The sequence below is a fragment of the Gossypium hirsutum genome, chromosome A10, assembly GCF_007990345.1.
Source record: "Gossypium hirsutum isolate 1008001.06 chromosome A10, Gossypium_hirsutum_v2.1, whole genome shotgun sequence".
Lineage (NCBI taxonomy): Eukaryota > Viridiplantae > Streptophyta > Magnoliopsida > Malvales > Malvaceae > Gossypium > Gossypium hirsutum.
The window spans coordinates 102,163,381-102,182,766 of NC_053433.1; the positions used below are offsets into that span (position 1 = coordinate 102,163,381).

Genomic DNA, 19,386 nt, shown 5'->3' on the forward strand with positions numbered 1-19,386 from the left:
CTTTGAACTTGAATAAGTACCACGTAATCTAATATATATAAATTATGGTTTTATTTCGCAATTTACTAATAAATGATAATTGATAATTGATTGTTAATTGCAATGGTTGGTTTGACCAACTGATTCTATTAATTATTTATTTAAAAGTATTTGGTAAAACTTTGTTAATAGCTAATAAGTGTAAAATGACATATAAGGACACGACACATTTTATTGTTAAGTATTTATTTGTTTATAACACTTTAGTCTTTATTGGGTAAAATTATTTAAATAAAATACTATTACCAAAAAAATAAAATATCTATTATGAAAAATAATTAGAGAATATTTTTGAAATTTTAAATAAATAAATTTCTTAAGTTCCTTATTTGCAAATATTAACCTTGTGGGGTTTGATAAGTATTAATAGTGTATCAATATAATTGTAAACTATATTCTTAACGATAATTATGTCATGTTCTTAACATGTAAATTAGTGATAATTATGTCAATATAAATTTTTCACGGTGAATTTTTTTTTTTTTTAGATTTAATTTAGCCTTTGGAGGTGAAATGAAAATGGGAGAATGTAGGCTACTGATATATTGGCACCCCTATTAGGTTTGATAGAATGTGGCAAAGGGAGTAATTTTTTAGCAAGCATGGTCAGGTATATCCCCGTATCTCATTCCCAATCAATTGTGAAAAAAGTTGTCTATTCCTACATTTTTTGTTTTGAAGGTTTTAGCTCAGCAAGCTCTTGTAAACCTTCATTCACCAAACACTAAAATTAAAAGTCGAAGGTTTGACTACCCAATCTTCCATTTGTGCCCAAAATCAACCGAAAAAAATCCAAAACTTTATTTACTATAGGAGGTTGGGTGATAGTTTTAAAAATTCCAATATTTCCGGATCAATTCTCAGTACAATATTTGCTTATGGTCTTACCACATGTAAAGTTTATTTTAATTTTCTGGTCAAAAAATTATTCCTTATAGAAATTGGAAAAAATTGAAAAAAATCATCTTATACATTAATTCCCGTAAAGATGGTGTTAACTAATTAAAAAAGATTTTAATTGAAAGACCATTGTATGATATTCCCATTATTTTTTTATAAATACCGTAAATAAAAAAGCTGTGAATGTATGATTTTCTTAAGTTCAAAAACCTTAAATCTGTTATGAAATATTTATGTGGATGTCATTATCAACCCCATAAGTTATAAAACTCTTCCTATACCCCATAAGTTATGAGACTTTTCCTATACCCCATTAATATGGGAGATAAAATGTCATGACCCTTTACATGCCCTATAATAATTAGAGAGTTACTTTTAACCCCTATATATATGGGGCTCATGTACTCATGAAAAATATATAAAAAGAAGCTACACACTCTCTTCTATATTCTCTCTACACTCTTTCTTCTATCACATTTTAGTTTATTATTTCTTTATTATTTCACAACACGTTATCAGCACGAGTCTCTAATACAAGAAATCAATGCCAACAAATTTTTCCGTAAAGATTGTCGAAGGACGCTTAGGTGAAGTAAGGGTAACAAGTTGATCTATTTCATTTACATATGTGTTATTTCATTTGCATATTAACATGCTTTATTTTACATTATTGACTTGTATATTTTGTCTTATAGTTTATAATGTCAAATCTTACAAAACTCGAATTTGTGGCTCTGGACATCACTAGAAATAACTATTTATCATGGGTACTAGATGCTGAAATTAACTTAGATGCAAAGGGTCTTGGTGACACTATTAAAGAGAGAAATGAAGAAAGTACACAAGATAAGGCCAAGGCCATGATTTTCCTTCGCCATCACCTCCATGAAGGTCTAAAACCGAATATTTGACTGTTAAGGACCCTCAAATTCTTTGGGCCAATCTAAAGGAAAGATATGACCACCAGAAAACTGTGATTTTGCCTAAAGCTCGTTATGAGTGGTTGAAATTAAGTTGCAAGACTTTAAGTCTGTTAGTGATTATAACTCGGCCATGTTCAGAATCACTTCACAATTGAATTTATGTGGAGAGAAGATTACCGATGCAGAAATGTTAGAAAAAACATACTCAACTTTCCATGCAAATAATGTTGTCCTACAGACACAATATCGTGAAAAAGGCTTCCAGAAATATTCTGAATTAATTTCTTGTCTCCTAGTGGCGGAGCAAAACAACGAGCTGCTAATGAAAAACCATGAATTACGTCCAACTGGCTCTACTTCATTCCCTGAAGCGAATGTGAGTTTACACAATGGGCAAGAATTAAAAGAAACACACCATGTAAATAGTAGTGTGCATGGCCGTGGTCGTGGCCGAGGGCGTGGCCGCGGACATAGATATGGATATGGTCGAGGTAGTCGTTTTAAAAATTCACATTCCTACCAGAAGTGGGATCGAAAAAATGGTAACAGGGAAGAGAAAGAAAAAGGTGAAAATGTGACTAATGTATGCTATCCTTGTGGAGGAAAAGGACATTGGTCCCGTGTGTGTCGCACACAAAAGCATCTAGTTGATTTTTATCAGCAGTCCATAAAACAGAAGGGAAAGAAAGTAGAAACCAATCTTGTGTATAAAGATGGCGAAGCTGATTTTGATGATGGCAATGCAACCCACTTAGAAGTGGCTGATTTTCTTTCTACCCCTGAAGGAAATTATTAAGGCCACAAATTTCGATAAATAATAATATAAACCTCTACTACTCTATGTTTCATTTAGCAACTTTAATAATGATGTTATGACATTTACTAGTGCTATGTTTTATGTGATAATTTTGTTTTATAGACCTTTTAGTAATTTGAACTTTGAATACCTGTTTTCACCATTATGTGTGACATTTTTTGGTTATTTTGTTTTTTTGAAGAACATTATCTCGCAAAGGCAATCAGCTATGAATGATGAAAATATATGTCTAGCAGACAGTGCAACTACTCACACCATATTGAAAGGCAAGAGATATTTTTCTCATTTAATAATGAAAGAAGAAAGTGTAAGCACTATATCTGGTAGTACAACTATTATAGAAGGCTCCGGAAGAGCAATTATTTTATTACCAAGAGGAACAAAAATTGAAATTATTAATGCATTATACTCCCCTAAGTCTCAAAGAAATTTATTGAGTTTTAAAGATATTCGCCAAAATGGATATCATATTGAGACTTTAAACGAAGAAAGTTGTGAATTCCTTCAAATTACGAGTATTGCTCAAGGCAATAAACAAATTGTTGAGAAATTGTCTGCATTCTTTACTGGTTTGTACTACACAAAGATCACTTCTATAGAAACACATGCTATAGTAAACCAGAAGTTTACTAATGACTTTGTTCTTTGGCATGACCGGTTAGGCCATCCCGGTTCAATAATGATGCGAAAAATAATTGAAAATTCATGTGGACATTCATTGAAGAGCCAGCAGATTCTTCAAAACATTACATGTGCTGCATGTTCACTGGGGAAATTAATAATCCGACCATCACCAGCTAAGATAAATAACGAACCACTTACTTTTCTTGAGTGAATTCAAGGGGATATATGTGGGCCTATACATCCCCTATGTGGACCATTTAGGTACTTTATGGTTTTAATCGATGCATCGAGTAGATGGTCTCATGTATCTTTGTTATCAACTCGCAAGCTGGTGTTTGCGAGATTGCTTGCTCAATTGATTCGATTACGAGCCCATTTCCCAGATTTTCCTATTAAGACCATTCGTCTTGATAATGCTGGTGAATTTACTTCTCAGTCTTTTAATAACTATTGTATGTCTATTGGAATAAGTGTTGAACATCCTATAGCTCATGTTCACACATAAAATGGTCTAGCAGAATCTTTAATAAAACGACTTCAATTGATAGCAAGGCCATTACTTATGAAGTCAAAACTCCCAATCACTGCTTGGGGACATGCAATTTTACATGCAGCTGCATTAATTTGCATCAGGCCAACAAGTTATCATAAAGTCTCCCCCTTACAAATAGTTCATGGTCAGGAACCAAATATTTCCCATCTAAGAACATTTGGATGTGCCGTATATGTTCCAATTGCTCCACCACATAGAACTAAGATGGGACCTCAAAGAAGGTTGGGTATATATGTTGGATTTGAATCCCTATCCATAATTAAATATCTAGAACCATCTACAGGGAATCTATTTACGGCTCGTTTTGCAGATTGTCATTTTAACGAGTCAATTTTTCCAACATTAGGGGGAGAAATCAAACAGCTGGATAAGAAAATTAGTTGGAAAGAGTTGTCATTAGCTCATCTTGATCCTCGAACTAAGCAATGTGATTTAGAAGTTCAAAAGATTATTCATTTACAAAGTTTAGCTAATGAATTGCCAGACGCATTTTCTGACCCAAAGAAAGTGACTAAGTCACATATACCAGCTGTGAATACTCCAATAAAACTTGATGTCCCAGAAGGACAAAATCTAGTTGCTACTGAGTCTAATACACACCTGAAGCGTGGTAGACCAATTGGTTCCAAAGATAAGAATCCTTGAAAAAAGAAATGAGCAAAGATTAATGATGGCGAAATCAAAGAAAAAATTATTATACCGGGATCTCTTGAAGAGACTATAGACATGACTGGAAGAATAGTTTCAGAATAAAATCAAGTACCTGACAATGAAGAGATCTCTATTGATTATGTCATGTCCGATATAAAATGGAATCGAAATCAAATCGATGTCGATGATATTTTTGCATGCAATGTAGCACTAGATGTTATAAATAATAAAAAGGATTATGAACCAAAATCGATTGAGGAATGTAAACGAAGAGATGATTGGCCAAAATGGAAAGAAGCAATTGAAAATGAATTGAAATCGCTAGCGAAAAGAGAAGTGTTTGGACCTGTAGTCCGTATACCTACAGGTGTGAAACCAGTGGGACATAAATGGGTTTTTGTGCGTAAAAGAAATGAAAAGAGTGAAATTGTAAGGTATAAAGCACGTTTAGTTGCACAAGGATTCTCACAAAGACCTGGAATTGATTATGAGAAGACATATTCTCCTATGGTGGATGCAACTACATTTAGATTTTTGATAAGTCTGGCTATAATAGAAGGGCTTGATTTACGCCTAATGGATGTAGTAACAGCTTATTTGTATGGCCCACTGGATACTAACATTTATATGAAACTCCCTAAAGGATTTAAACTGCCTGAAGCAGTGAGTTCAGGTTCTAGAGAACATTATTCGATCAAATTGCACAAATCCATTTATGGATTGAAACAATCCAGACGCATGTGGTATAATTGCCTAAGCGAGTATTTGTTGAAAGAGGGATACAAGAATGATCCAATTTGCCCATGCATTTTCATTAAGAAGTTTGGATCTGGATATGTAATTACTGCAGTATATGTTGATGATTTGAATATCATTGGAACTCCTGAAGAGATCCAAAAGACTGTTGAGTGCTTGAAGAAAGAATTTGAAATGAAAGACCTTGGAAGAACGAAATTTTGTTTGGGGTTACAAATTGAGCACCTAAAAGAAAGAATCCTTGTGCATCAATCAACGTATATTGAAAAGGGGCTAAAGAGATTTTATATGGATAAGGCACATCCAATAACTACCCTGATGGTTGTAAGATCACTTAATCCAAGTAAAGACCATTTTCGTCCTCGGGAAGATAGTGAAGATTTTCTTGGTCCTGAAGTGTCATACCTCAGTGCAATTGGGGCATTAATGTATCTTCCTAGCCATACCCGACCTGATATATCTTTTTCTGTAAATTTGCTAGCAAGATTTAGCTCATGCCCAACTCGGAGACATTGGACTGGAGTAAAACAGATATTTCGTTATCTCCAAGGCACAAAGAATATGGGTCTATTTTTCCCTAATAAATCAAAGACAGAGTTGATTGGTTTTGCAGATGCAGGATTTATGTCAGATCCTCATAATGGAAAATCACAAACTGGATATGTTTTTACATATGGAGGTACTGCAATCTCTTGGCGCTTAATGAAGTAAACAATTGCAGCAACCTCGTCTAATCATGAAGAAAATTTAGCAATCCATGAAGCAAGTCGTGAATGTGTATAGCTAAGATCTATGATCCAGCATATAAGGAATAATTGTGGTTTATCATCTGGAAAGGAAGCTACAACTGTCTTGTTTCAAGACAACACAGCATGCATTGATCAGCTCGATAGTGGATACATCAAAGGTGACAGAACAAAACACATTGCACCAAAATTCTTCTTCACTCATGACCTCCAAAAGATTAAGGAGATAAAAGTTAAGCAGATCAGTTCAAGTGAGAATTTAGCTGATTTATTCACTAAAGCGCTTCCTACATCAATGTTTCAGAAGCTTGTTTACTACATTGGAATGCGTCACCTTCGAGATCTCAAGTCGTGTAGCCATTAGGGGGAATTAATACGCGCTGTACTCTTTTTCCCTTAACTTTGGTTTTATCCCACTGGGTTTTTCAGGTAAGGTTTTTAATGAGGCAGCATATCAAGCGTATAATTATGTACTCTTTTTTCTTCACTAAGTTTTTGTCCTACTGGGTTTTTCTTAGTAAGGTTTTAACGAGGCATAATTAGATAATGAACATCAAAGGGGGAGTGTTATGAAATATTTATGTGGATGTCATTATCAACTCCATAAGTTATAAAACTCTTCCTATACCCAATAAGTTATGAGACTTTTTCTATACCCCATTAATATGGGAGATAAAAGGTCATGACCCTTTACATGCCCTATAATAATTAGAGAGTTACTTTTAACCCCTATATATATAGGGCTCATGTACTCATGAAAAATATATAAAAAGAAGATACACTCTCTCTTCTATATTCTCTCTACACTCTTTCTTCTATCACATTTTAGTTTATTCTTTCTTTATTATTTCACAACAAAATCAAATTTATTTATGAAATAAAATTATTTTTATATATTATTACTGACAAGCAAGATTATTAAAATTCGACCGATGATCAAATTAATCATATAATTAATTCGTTGATTCAATTAATTTAATAAATTTATTTAATTTAATTTAATAAATAATTTAAATTAATAAAAATAAATATATTTAAAAAATCTAATTCATCCACCCGATTTAATTGACTTTTAGCTTACTTTTAAAATTAATAATTTAATACCTTTCTCTAATCTGATATTTTTGATTGAAACCACCTTTGCCGTAATCCATTTTCCAAGACAAGCAGCTAAATAATTTGTGTTTTTAAAGAACAAACGAGTATTGATGGTCACATGATAAACTAATACAATATTTATACGGTTAAATTTTCCCTTTAGTCCCTCTACTTTACAAAAGTTGTGGGTTTAGTTTATGTATTTTAATTTGGTTATTTTTAGTTTCTGTACTTTTTGAATTTTAAAATTTCAATTTCACCAAACTTAAGCTATAAAGTTATTAAGTTAAGTTTTGTTATTTCTAAAATCTGATATGGTAAGCATATTATCATATGTGTAATGTCATGTCAACCTGTTAGTTCCGCATATTACTTACTAAAGTTCCATGTAATGGATTACCAACTATCATTTGCGTCAAGTTTGGAATTTCAAAATTTGAAAAGTACAAGGGATTAGAATGATCTAATTGGAGAATATGGACTAAATCTACAACTGTATGCATGGTACATGACTAGTAATTGAATGTAACCAAACAAATTTAATTGCAATTGATTGGGCCAGGACTAAAAAAGACTAAAATTGATCAATGTGAAAAGTACAATGACTAAAATTGATCAAATTCAAGTACAGAGACTAAATACACAATTTTCACAAAGTACAAGGGCTGATAGCAAACTTTAACCTATTTATATTCTATCATACTAATGAATTTTTTAATATTTTGGGTAAACTACACAGTTGGTCACTTATATTTCAAAAGTTCTCATTTTGGGCACTAAAAAATAAAAAAATTCATTTTAGGCATTTCTGTTAATAACCATTTCCATTTTAGGCACTGTAGTTAAAAATTATTTTTATGTTGGTCACTCGTCGTTAATTCAATGTTGTTGTACATTCCTTTTAGCTATCCAACTTTATTAAATTTTCATTTTGCTCACTTATTTTATCTTTTTACTTTTTCTAGAATTAATTTTAGTTTTTTTGGTAAAAGGAAAAAACGTGAGTGTATAGGGAAAAACTTAGAGCATGTTTGGTTGGGTGTATTGGATTAACCAATACACCCCTAATCCGTGGGCCCCACTAATCCCCACTTAATCCCGTGTTTGGTTTGATGTATTGCCTATTACAGGCCTATTACAACACGGATGTAATACTCATTTTCTCTGCTTGAACAACGATTAGCCAATCCGTTTCAAAAGTAAGGATTAGCTAATCGTTTCTGTTTTACCCTCCCCAACCAAAATCTGCTGCTCCACCCCACCCTCTCCCTCCCAACGTCAACAGCAGTTTTCTTCGAACCAAATCTCCACCGTCTCGCGTTTGGGAAGCGAGAAAGTGCGAGAAAAATGAGCGGACCGGGGAAGAAAGTCTCGATGTCGCGTTCAAAGCATCAAAGAACATTGATTGGGAAGGGATGGCTAAGCTTTTGGTCTCCGATGAGGCTCGCAAAGAGTTCGCTACTCTTCGTCGCACTTTTGATGAAGTTAACTCTACTTTACAAACCAAATTCAGCCAGGTCTTTTTCTTATATTCTCTCTAATCCCTAGCTCCTTTTTAGCATTTTTATTGATTTTTTTCATAGATTTGTTGGGTTAATCCGTTGATTAGATCTTAGGGTTTTAGTTTTTTAATGATGATTTTAATATTTTATATTGAAATAAATTTTCAATAAGGTTGAATTTTTTTGTTCAAGGTTTGATTTTGGAACCTTTTTTTTTCATTTTTAAGGAAATTTTAGTTTTGTTCAAGGTTTCAGTCCTATCTTGTTAATAATCCGATTTCTTAAGCAGGAACCTGAACCCATTGACTGGGAGTACTATAGAAAAGGAATTGGCTCTCGCCTGATAGATATGTACAAAGAGGCATATGAGAGTAAGTTAATTTGATAGTTATCATATTTGGCCTACTCTCTATCCAATTTTCCAGTCATCCTATATATGGCTATGCTTAGATCAGTTGCAGGTCTGTAAAATCATAAATTGTTTGGTTTCCACATGTTTGTGTTCCTCATGCGGTGCCACTTCCTGAATTTGTTACTTTGAAGATCATCTCTATGGTACAAGGGAACTATTACTTAGTTGGATACTGAATTTGTTATTTGTGTGCAGTTCACTTGTTGAATGCTATTAGCATTTAACAATTTCAGATTAATGCCGTAGATGTTTCATTTCAATAATGCTATTATGTGATCAGATTCTTCTGGAGACCAAAACTTGAGATACTCCTATACTTATGTTCAAAGTAGAATGAAGAAAATATAGACATCTAGCTACTCAATTCTCACTTGTCTGCAATTTCTAGCAGTCGAAGTAATCATATTTATCATGCTTGTTATAAGCTTTTGAAAAGGAGCTTTGATATGCCCTTTTCATCTAGAACAGTAGTTGCTTGGAATTCTGGACTTGCAACTTTTATTTCTTTTCCTGAAGTATTCATGGCTGGCCTTTTTAATCAAGCGGCAAATTTTAACCTTAATAGGCAAATTTTAATGATAGCTATCAACTTATTTGACCACATACTGGTCCTTAATGGCTATATTATCCTGAAAATCTTCTTGTTTGCCCCTTGAAGTTGTTAATGGCTTACGGTTATTGTCTTTTTTCTTTGCAGTAGTTAACATTTACTTTGCAGTAATTGTAGAAGTTTGGGGTTTTACTTGATCTCTTTAGTCAAATAAGATAATGGACAAGAGGAGAAATAGTAAGTTTCATTATCTTTTTTCAAGTTCTCATAGATTTCCAACATCATAAAGCTGTCATTGCTATCTTTGCTTTTTCCTGAAAACATCAAATCAGAAGCTTGTAAGCAATATGAACCTGCAATTGTAATTTGTGTTTTTAGATGTATCTTGATGGTGTTTCATGTTTTCAGTAGGAAAAATAATGAAATTTCATTTTCAAATATTGCTTCTATACTGCGGCTAGCATCCGAATCCTATGTTTTTGATTAATGTGATAAGTGATAATTATGTTTATTATATGTATATCTAGAGGGAGATTTGTTAATGTTTGCCATGAAATTATATGATAATGTGGTAAGAAGGAAATTTTGTGAAAATATGTTGAAAACTAATGCTAGTTGTTTGAATGAATGAAGTCAAACAGTTATGCATTGAATATATATATGCATATAGCAGAGTTATGCATATGCATTGGATGTATGGTTTTTCTTGTATTGCGCAGATTCTTGGTTGCTTGACTGTTGTTACATTTTTCGGTGCAAGCAACTCGGATGAGACTGAATCAGTAATGAAGTTACTTTGGGACTTAATTAATCCTGGAACTGACTCTAGTGTATGAATTTTAACTGATATTTTTATCTATATATTCTGTAATTTAAATTGGAGCCTAAAAGGATAGGTTTCCTTCTATGTCTCATCAGATTGAAAGGAAAGATTCACTAGCCATTTTAACTGTCATGATATCCGCTTGGTCCTTTCTTCTTTTTACCATTGATGGGTGGAGGCTAAGTCACAAAAATTGGCAAGGGTGAGCCTTTTAATTAAAAAGTCTCATTTATTGTAAATTTTTAACAATTACAACCTCTAGATAGTTATCGTCTTTCTTTTTGTTTTCCATCTACAAACAAATTTGAAATGTCATTGATAGATCTGCAAATTTGGATGCAGGGCAATTACATACTTCTCCAACATATTAGACAGTAACGATGAAGCACTATGTGCAGCAGCATGTGAGGCTCTTGCTTTAGTATTTGAATTCAACTGTATGGAGAAATTCTCAAGTAAAACCAAGGATTCAAACAAAGAACTTAAGGACAACATTATAAAGCAACTCAGAAGCCGGTTGTCAGAAACAGGCAATGAAAGAATTTCTAGTCAAGATCTAAGAACAGGGTTCAATTCTGCCTCGGCTACTTTAGATTTCCTAGAGGTACTGATTTGACTTTGTTTTATGCATATATTTAATAGATTGTATCTTGAGCTGTCATAATAGTCTTAATAACTTTCAGGATGAGAAATGTGCAATCTCATGGATATTTTCATTGAAAAATTCATCTTTTGTCTTTATATTGTTGATTTACTTTTCTAGGCTGGCTTTGTGTAGCTGATCATTTACCTTAATTCCAGCAGTAAACAGGCTGATTTTCCAATGTTTCTATTTCATATAAATGCACTTTTTAGGACTTCTTTGGCACATGAATGACCATATTAATTCTTTTTCATGGATTTTTCTCTCAAACCTTTCTAATTATTGTTGTTGTTGATATTTTGATAGACATTATTACTATTTACATTTTTTAAGCAAACCAATGTCAAGTATTGATTTTGAGTTTAGAAAAGCAAAGATACTCCACATCTATAACTGGATGTAATTGATGAGCGTTAGATATAGGTATGTACTTGACATACCCTTGAGTGAATTCACCAATTTTATATTCTGATTTTGCTCGAGTAAATGTCATTAAGTTACCTTGTGCAAAAGATGAATTTGCCTCACCAACATTTGTCAAAGTCCTTGTGCATATTTGAGATGGTCTTAATTTGACAGAAAATGAAGTATAGTTTAACTCTCCTTGCGGTTTACTTGGCTTTTCTTAGCACTTGGCTGATCTATATGCAGGCATCCCAATATATAATATAGAATTCACCATGAGGCTTTATTCTAACAGCCATCCTGTTTGTGGGAAATCTCTCTCAAGTTTTAATGAACAAAAAATAGAAGAAGAAATTCGTTCATATGATCATTTCTGCAAAAGAAATTATAATCCAAATGTTGCACATCAAAAGTTACCAAAAAACAACCTTCCAATTCTCCATTTGATAAGTTGCACAGTAATAGGTCTCTGTTCTATGCTAAAAGCAATCCAATTCCTTCAGAATACTTAAAAAACAAATAAAACGGTAAAAGTACTATAGAAGCCATTATATTAGGAGTTGCATTGTATTTTGCCCTTTCCACTGGAAAAATGAGTAAATTACTCTTTATATATTAAATTAAAAAGTAAATTAATCTTTTTATTAATATATGAATATTATGTTTGGATATTATGACATGTAAACTAATATCATATTAGAATAACTAGTTTATAACTTTGGAGTAATGATTCATTGTAATTTTACCCATTTTTATATATTTCTTTAATTTTTTAATTCATCACAAGGTTCATGCCATAGGGGCAAAGCTAAAATCAAAAAATAAAAAAGAACCTCATTGAGGAAGAAAATTCAGAGAATAAGGTAAGAAAACCAAAAAATATAGCAACTGAGAGAATATACAGAGCTATGTTTCTCCGACTCTTCATTTTGCTTGAAGTATCCCTTTTTTATACCCCTGTCAGAGTATTCATTTTTCTTAAAGTATCTGGTTTAAACACCCATGCCCGACGATGAAAGAACCTCTTTGAGAAAGTTATACAATAGATTTATTATATAAATTATTTTAAATTATATAAATTCATATAAGAAAATTTATTATCAATAATTTTATGAAATTATATCTTATTAAATTATATGTAATAATAATTATTTTAAATTATACAAATTCATATAAGATAATTTATTAGTTATAATTATTTTAAATTTTATTAAATCATATATTTTAATTAAAATATATTTAATATTAATCATTTCAAATTATCTTTTATAGTATCATATATTATGATTTGAGTAAATTCATATAAGAATATTAATTATTAAGAATTTTATTAAATTATATATTTTAATTATAATATATTTAATATATTTAATAATAATTATGTTTAAATATGATTAAATTATTTATTTTTGATAATAAATAATCTTATTAAAATTTAAATAACAATAACAATAATCATTTACCAAAACAAATTTATGCTAAGGGTATTCTGGTCATTTTAGTTTTCTCCATTATGCTATTACACCTCTATTACATTCAACCAAACACAGTTTTACTATTACGCCTCTATTCCATTACATTCAACCAAACAGTTGATTTGCTATTACACCTCTATTCCATTACACCTCTAATCCAATACACCTCTAATCCAATACAGCGAACCAAACGTAGTGTTAGGGTTTTGCATGAAAAAACTCAATTATCTTTTTAATTTCTTTTATTTTTTTCTTTTATAAAATTACTTTTAGTTTTTTTCCTAATAAAAAGAAAAACTTAAAATTTTACAGGGAATCAATTGAGATTTATAAAAAAATGTTGGGTCTTTGTACAAAAATTATTTTATCTTTTTAATTTTCTTTAATTTTTCCATTTTCTAGAATTAATTTTAAACTTTTTTTCCTAGTAAAGGGAAAAATTTTGGGGCTTTACTTGGAATTACTTAAAATTTGTTTCCTGTAAATATCCCTCTTTTAAATTCTTTTTTTTTCTTTTAAAATTAATTTTAGTTTTTCCAGTAGGAAAAACTTGGGTTTTTCTAGTGAATTACTAAGATTTTGACAGAAAAAACTCGAGTTTTTACAATGAATTGAATTAAAAGGAAAGACTTAGGTTTTTCCTCTGCAGTTAAATAACTTAATTTCATATAAAAATTTAATTTTTTTTTTAAAAATAAATTAATTTTAAAAAAGAAATGAGTGACTAAAATAAAAAATTATTACAATTGGGTGACTAAAATAAGCGTACAATAACATTGAATAAACAATGGATAAAGCTACCCTTGGGCCGAGGCCTAGTTATAAAAAAATTCATGTCTAGGTTTGTTTTCGGATCGCTCAACCCACCCAAAAAACTTGTTTCACTATTCCAAAATTAATCAAATGTTAAAATATATTTTAAATAGATATTTTATATATTTTTATAATTAAATTTAAATTTTAAAAAATATTTTTATTATATAAATTGAATTCGAGTTGACCCGAGGTACAAAAATTATTATCTAACCCTGGTTTAATCCAACCTTCACCAAATCTACCGACATATAACCAAAATAAGAATAACTTTAATATTAATACCTGCAATGAAAATGGATTTTAACTATTGTGCCTAGAATGAGTAATAATGGCCATAAGAACTCATTTGGTTGGTCATATTTATTTCATCACTAACCTACATGATTTTTTGAAGTTTTAAACAATTTTTAAACTTATAATTATTGTATTTTTAAATTTTTTAAAAAATATACATAAATCGCTGTTAAAATTGCAATGATCTAATTAACCTTTCAATCTAAAATTAAAATGAAAAAACAGATGAAATGTTTTTTTTTTTTTTGATAAAATGACAACCTATTAACAAACAACTCCAGTTTGTCAAGAATACCTCGCTGGGAAGAGTGAAGGCGCTCAAATAATAATACAAATTCACAGCATTAAGACAAAGAAATAATGGAATCATATGTTCAATTATTCAGGCTTAGAACCTTATGGCTCCCCCAAAATTGAGCCATTGAGTTAAAGTCAGTCAATGAATGATGCAACAAACAAGTATATTACATGAATGATGGCTGTTGGTACTTAAAAATTATTAGTCAGTCACCTCCATGTCTCATCCAGCTCTTGACTACCCTTCCATCCAAACTTTTTATTATTTCCCATCCCATCCTACCTACCCAAAGTAATTAATGAACCGTCATTACGATCTAGGACCAAGGCGTGAACACTTCCTTCGACCATTTTTGCTAAGCCCGCAAACACACGTCTCCAGAAGCTCGTAGTCCTCCTCCCAGAATAACAGGGATGCCTTCTCCGGATTCTGCAATAGCATCTTTGAGGTAAGGAAACCGGCAACTGTCCATGTCTGGTAGAGCCGGGATTGTTTGCCTATGAACCTTCCACTTCTTGTGTCATAGTATTCAGGCCACTGATCCACTGCTAGCCTTTCCTCTGCCAAAGCAACTGCTCTTTGTGCCAATTCTGGCTTCCCCATTTTTATACAGGCCAATGTGAACTGAAATAGTGCAGAGCAATTCATTATTACGTGACTAAGGTATACGGATACGTATACGTCACAGTCACAGGCATTACAATTCGGAACACACAATTCAATCAACTATGATTTTTACCTGCCACAGTAGTGTTGGCCACGATCCACCATTGTGATACGACCATGGGCTGCAAACAAAGACGCAAGTCAATATCTGGATTATTGTATTCACCAATTTGCTATGTTTATGGAAAAGTAACGAAAAGAGCCTCACGTATTCTTTGGGTCACTTCCAGTGATGATCCGCCATTCGTCAGACTCCAGTGCGGGGTAAATAATCTTAAGAGGCATGTTAGCCACAAGATCATCCCATTTTGCCTCGATCAAATCCAGAACATCCTTGTTCTGTTTTGGGGTTCCCAAAGAAGAAACAATGGCCCAAAGATTTCCAAGTGTGAAAAACCTAAAATCCATGTGAGCAGGCTGTAAATTGCCAATAAAGTAGCCACCTTCATCAGGAATCCAATCTACTAGCCATGAAGGAATCTGATCTGGATAGATATTGAACTTGTTGATGGCATCTGTTGAATATTCCTCTGTGTTGTAACGATATATCTCGTTGATTTTCTTTATATCAACCCAGTAATACTCTCTGATATGAAATGAGAGTGCACTGAGCCGGTTGTTTACGGCAGCTACCAAATTCTTGGTTGCATCATTCACGGTGAGCATCTCCCGAGAGCAACGCAGAGCGGAATAGAATAAGGCCTGCAAGATCAGGGTTCTTAGGTTTTAAACAAATATATGAGTGAAATGTTTAACATATATGTAACAAAAAGTTATTCAGCTTACTTGTATTTCGAGAGGGTGGCCATGAATACCCATTCGTCTATCAATCATACAGGAGCCATCAGTGACCAACAGTGAAGGAAACATATCGAACCCGTCAGTTAAACACAGATTTAGGATCAGTCTTATGCCTGTTTGTACATCCACCCTATCTTGTAATGAGTAGTCACCAGTGATCTTCCCATAAGCTCTCAACAAGATAATCCACCACAACCCTGTGATTTTAACACCAAAATCAGAGAATTAATACCATCTCAACAGTGACAATAATATGATAGACAACTAACACCGGCAATAAAATATGTTGACGGTATTCGATATTAAAGAAGTAATCATCAAGAAATGCTTCGTTGACTAAAAGTCACTGTCCTACCAGAATCAACAGGGGCAACACGACCAATGGCTGATTCACCAAAATCAGGATCTAAAACCTCTTCAAATGCTTCAGGGCTTCCATCACGAGGGACTGTTCAAACTTTGAAACTTGCTGGCATCAATCCTTGCCCAGGGCTATAGCAGTCCACAGTCTTCTCCCAACTCTGAAACCGCCAGAAACATCATCAACAAACAACCAATGCCTAAAAAATACACGGGAGTCCAACAATATATCATCCTAATAACCAGAAGCTAATAGACCAGTTAAAGTCATGAGGCTCCTTCAATGTTATCTGAAGACAAGATCCCCTGTTTCTCTAAGAAATGCAAAAAATGTAAATTTATGTTCTACGGCATCATCGCAACATCCAAATAATAATTCATGTTCTTCTAAGGACTAAATGTAGCATATTATTGATAATACATCTTTTTAGTTTCTACAAATTCTGAAATCAGTTGTACCATCAAAGACTTCCACTGATAAAAAAGCACACTAATTTTCCAATTAAAATGTAAAAGCAATGTTTAGGTATAAAGATCATAAGTACCTGTAACTGCAATGTGTGAAGAAGAAAATTCTTCACAATCTCTGCCTCCCCATTTAGCAGAAAGGCAAGCGCTGAAGGTACAAAGTCACGGATAAATATCTGATCATAGTTCAACGGCTGCTTGTCAGCTGGATCATTAGCAGCTACGGTCCCCACTGGATTTCCGCAATAGCTCACCACAGCACCACGTAGTATGTTCCATGCCTCTTTCTCAATCTCAGACACCTCTCTCTCAATCCTAGGTTCGGTCAGATTCGAACCCTCTACATTATTTGTATTTACATCTGACTCACTAACATTTATTCCAGTGTTATCCTCTTTAACTAATCCATCACCCGTCTCAATCCTCTCAATCATCAAAGGCTTCACATTCAACCCACCTTGAATGTAAATCCTCTCGAAATTCTTCTCATTAACGTGATGTTCAACGGATGTCGAGTGGTTCCTAAAATCCGACGCTACTCTGGGAATTACTAAAACACCCCTTGATCTACCTTTATCAACACGGAAACTATCACTAAATACCCTAGACTGACCCCAGCTTGAATCGGACACACTAAAAGCCCTCCAATTTGGATCAGCAACACACTTATAACCTACGATCTGCGGCTTATTATGCTTACATGAGTGCAACCTACGGCGATCAACCGCCTTAGAAAGTGATTTCGACAAATTACGGATATCGGAACGGCTCATTTTTGGGGGAGAAAACCCAAAAATAGAAGAGCTTCTATAACTTACTAGGAATATACAACAAGGTTTCATGCTGGATATTCCAATACAAGTGCTAGACTTCATAACTAATCCTTTTTCCCCTTTTTACTAAATTCAAGAATCAAATTTTTATACTCTATGGCAAGATGTATATACAAAACCTCTGTTAATCTTAAAAAATAAACAGAGAAATAAAAAAAATTGGGAATATAATTTAATAATAAACTACAAAGAAAAGAAAGCTAAAAATGGAAATTAAATCTAGAAGCGAATACTTACAATTGAACGTTTGATTATAGAATTGAGAGAGAGATTTGTCTTAAAGATTCAAAGATTTGGAGATTTTTGAAACTAAACGCATTGCTTGGTATTTATAGGCAAAAGGAAAAGGGGGGAAAAGGTAGGAGGGTGTAATTACTGTTTGGCCCCTGCACGTGAAAGACTTCAGGTTTTGGTGGTGTGCATTTACCATAAAGCCCTTGAAAGGATTAGATTTGTTTTTAACTATTAATTATTTATTAAAACACATCATCATCATTGTTTGAAATTTCTTTTACGTGAAAAATATGTAGAAATTTTGAGACTTATCTGTCTGAGGATGACCGTAGTGGATCGGACAAGAGAAGAGGAATCTTTCGAACAACAATTTCTGTAAATGATCAACGTGTTGAAAAAAAACATATTGCTTCTACATTTTGTTACAAGAATTGCATATTCTATTCATATTTGATTTTGGAATTGTATGGTGGAATTTATTGAATTTTTTAAAAATTTTAATTGAAATTTTATACTATTAATATAGTATCAATTAAATCATTTTATTAATTTCGTTCTTAGTTGTTAGGATATTATTATGATAAATTATTTTTTAACAATTTGATTCCTAATAAGATATTATTATGAGATATTATATCTCCGCAATTTGATTCTTACGTAATTATTATTGTATAGATATATATATCTATATATATATATATGCCCTTGAGGTCACCCTATTCTTGTCATTAGCTTAAATGTCAAAATTTAACTTGAATTTATTGTTAGGTGTATTTAAAACATGTAAACATGTGTACATTAATTATATGGACAATTTGAATTTAACGTGATAAAAAAACAAGTCTTGTAAAATTTAATGATATTATCTATTTTTTAAACAATTTATATGTTGTCAACCAAACTAAAAAAAGAACTTAATTGTAGAAAATTTTAAAATTTAGGTCATAATTTAAGGATATGTCTTGTCATGCAGTCAGTATCTTGCAATATTTATCATTTTGGTCATAAATCGATTTCAAGTAATCTAAATTCCGTTCTAATTAGAATTTTAATATGTTTTGATTGTTTCAATCTGTTTCAGCCAACGTCAATTTGTACTAACTTTAAGGGCGAACTCAAGGGAACAAACAGGGATTTTAGCCCTAAAAAATGGAAAATTAACCTTTTATTCCACATAAATAATAAATTTATAAATTAATATATGGTAAATCTACACTTTGGTCTTCAAAAAGTAAAAAAAAAATCATTTTAGTCCTTTCAAAATGATAAATTTATAAATTAATAAATAATAATTTGACATATAAAAAAATTAAAATTCAATTCTGATCACCTTAAAAATGTTTAAATGCGCCTCCAACTAGCTTGTATTGGATACAAACTTTTGATATTTTAAAATAATTTTTAATTTTTCTTATATCTTAATTTTTAATAATTACATTCAAAATTAAAATATAATTATTAAATTTGATTAATAATATGAATATAATTAAGATATATTTACATGTATAAATATAAAAATAAAAACATTTAAAAACATAGCAACCAATATTGTTGAGTTAGTGTGGGGGTCCTAAACCTACGTAAAAAAAAATAAGTTATTGAGATTTAAAAAGAGAACCTTTAAAATGGTAAGTGATTTTGATATTTTCAAAAAGGGTATTTTGTTTAACATGTAAAAATTTTAAACTATTTGATTTGT

General features: G+C 32.0%; 1 protein-coding gene and 2 pseudogenes across 1 annotated transcript; 2 read left to right on the forward strand and 1 right to left on the reverse strand.

Annotated features, from left to right (window-relative positions):
- Positions 1-8,391: 8,391 nt before the first annotated feature.
- Positions 8,392-9,026, forward strand: LOC121208469 (ATP synthase subunit d, mitochondrial-like; annotated as a pseudogene).
- A 1,095-nt stretch (positions 9,027-10,121) lies between these two features.
- On the forward strand, positions 10,122-11,172 carry LOC121208061 (uncharacterized). Its single transcript, XM_041078576.1, has 5 exons — positions 10,122-10,142; positions 10,291-10,401; positions 10,490-10,596; positions 10,737-10,998; positions 11,158-11,172. The coding sequence occupies exons 1-5, from the start codon at positions 10,122-10,124 to the stop codon at positions 11,170-11,172; spliced, it is 516 nt and encodes a 171-aa protein (XP_040934510.1).
- A 4,023-nt stretch (positions 11,173-15,195) lies between these two features.
- Positions 15,196-17,749, reverse strand: LOC107896398 (alkaline/neutral invertase C, mitochondrial-like; annotated as a pseudogene).
- Positions 17,750-19,386: the final 1,637 nt, after the last annotated feature.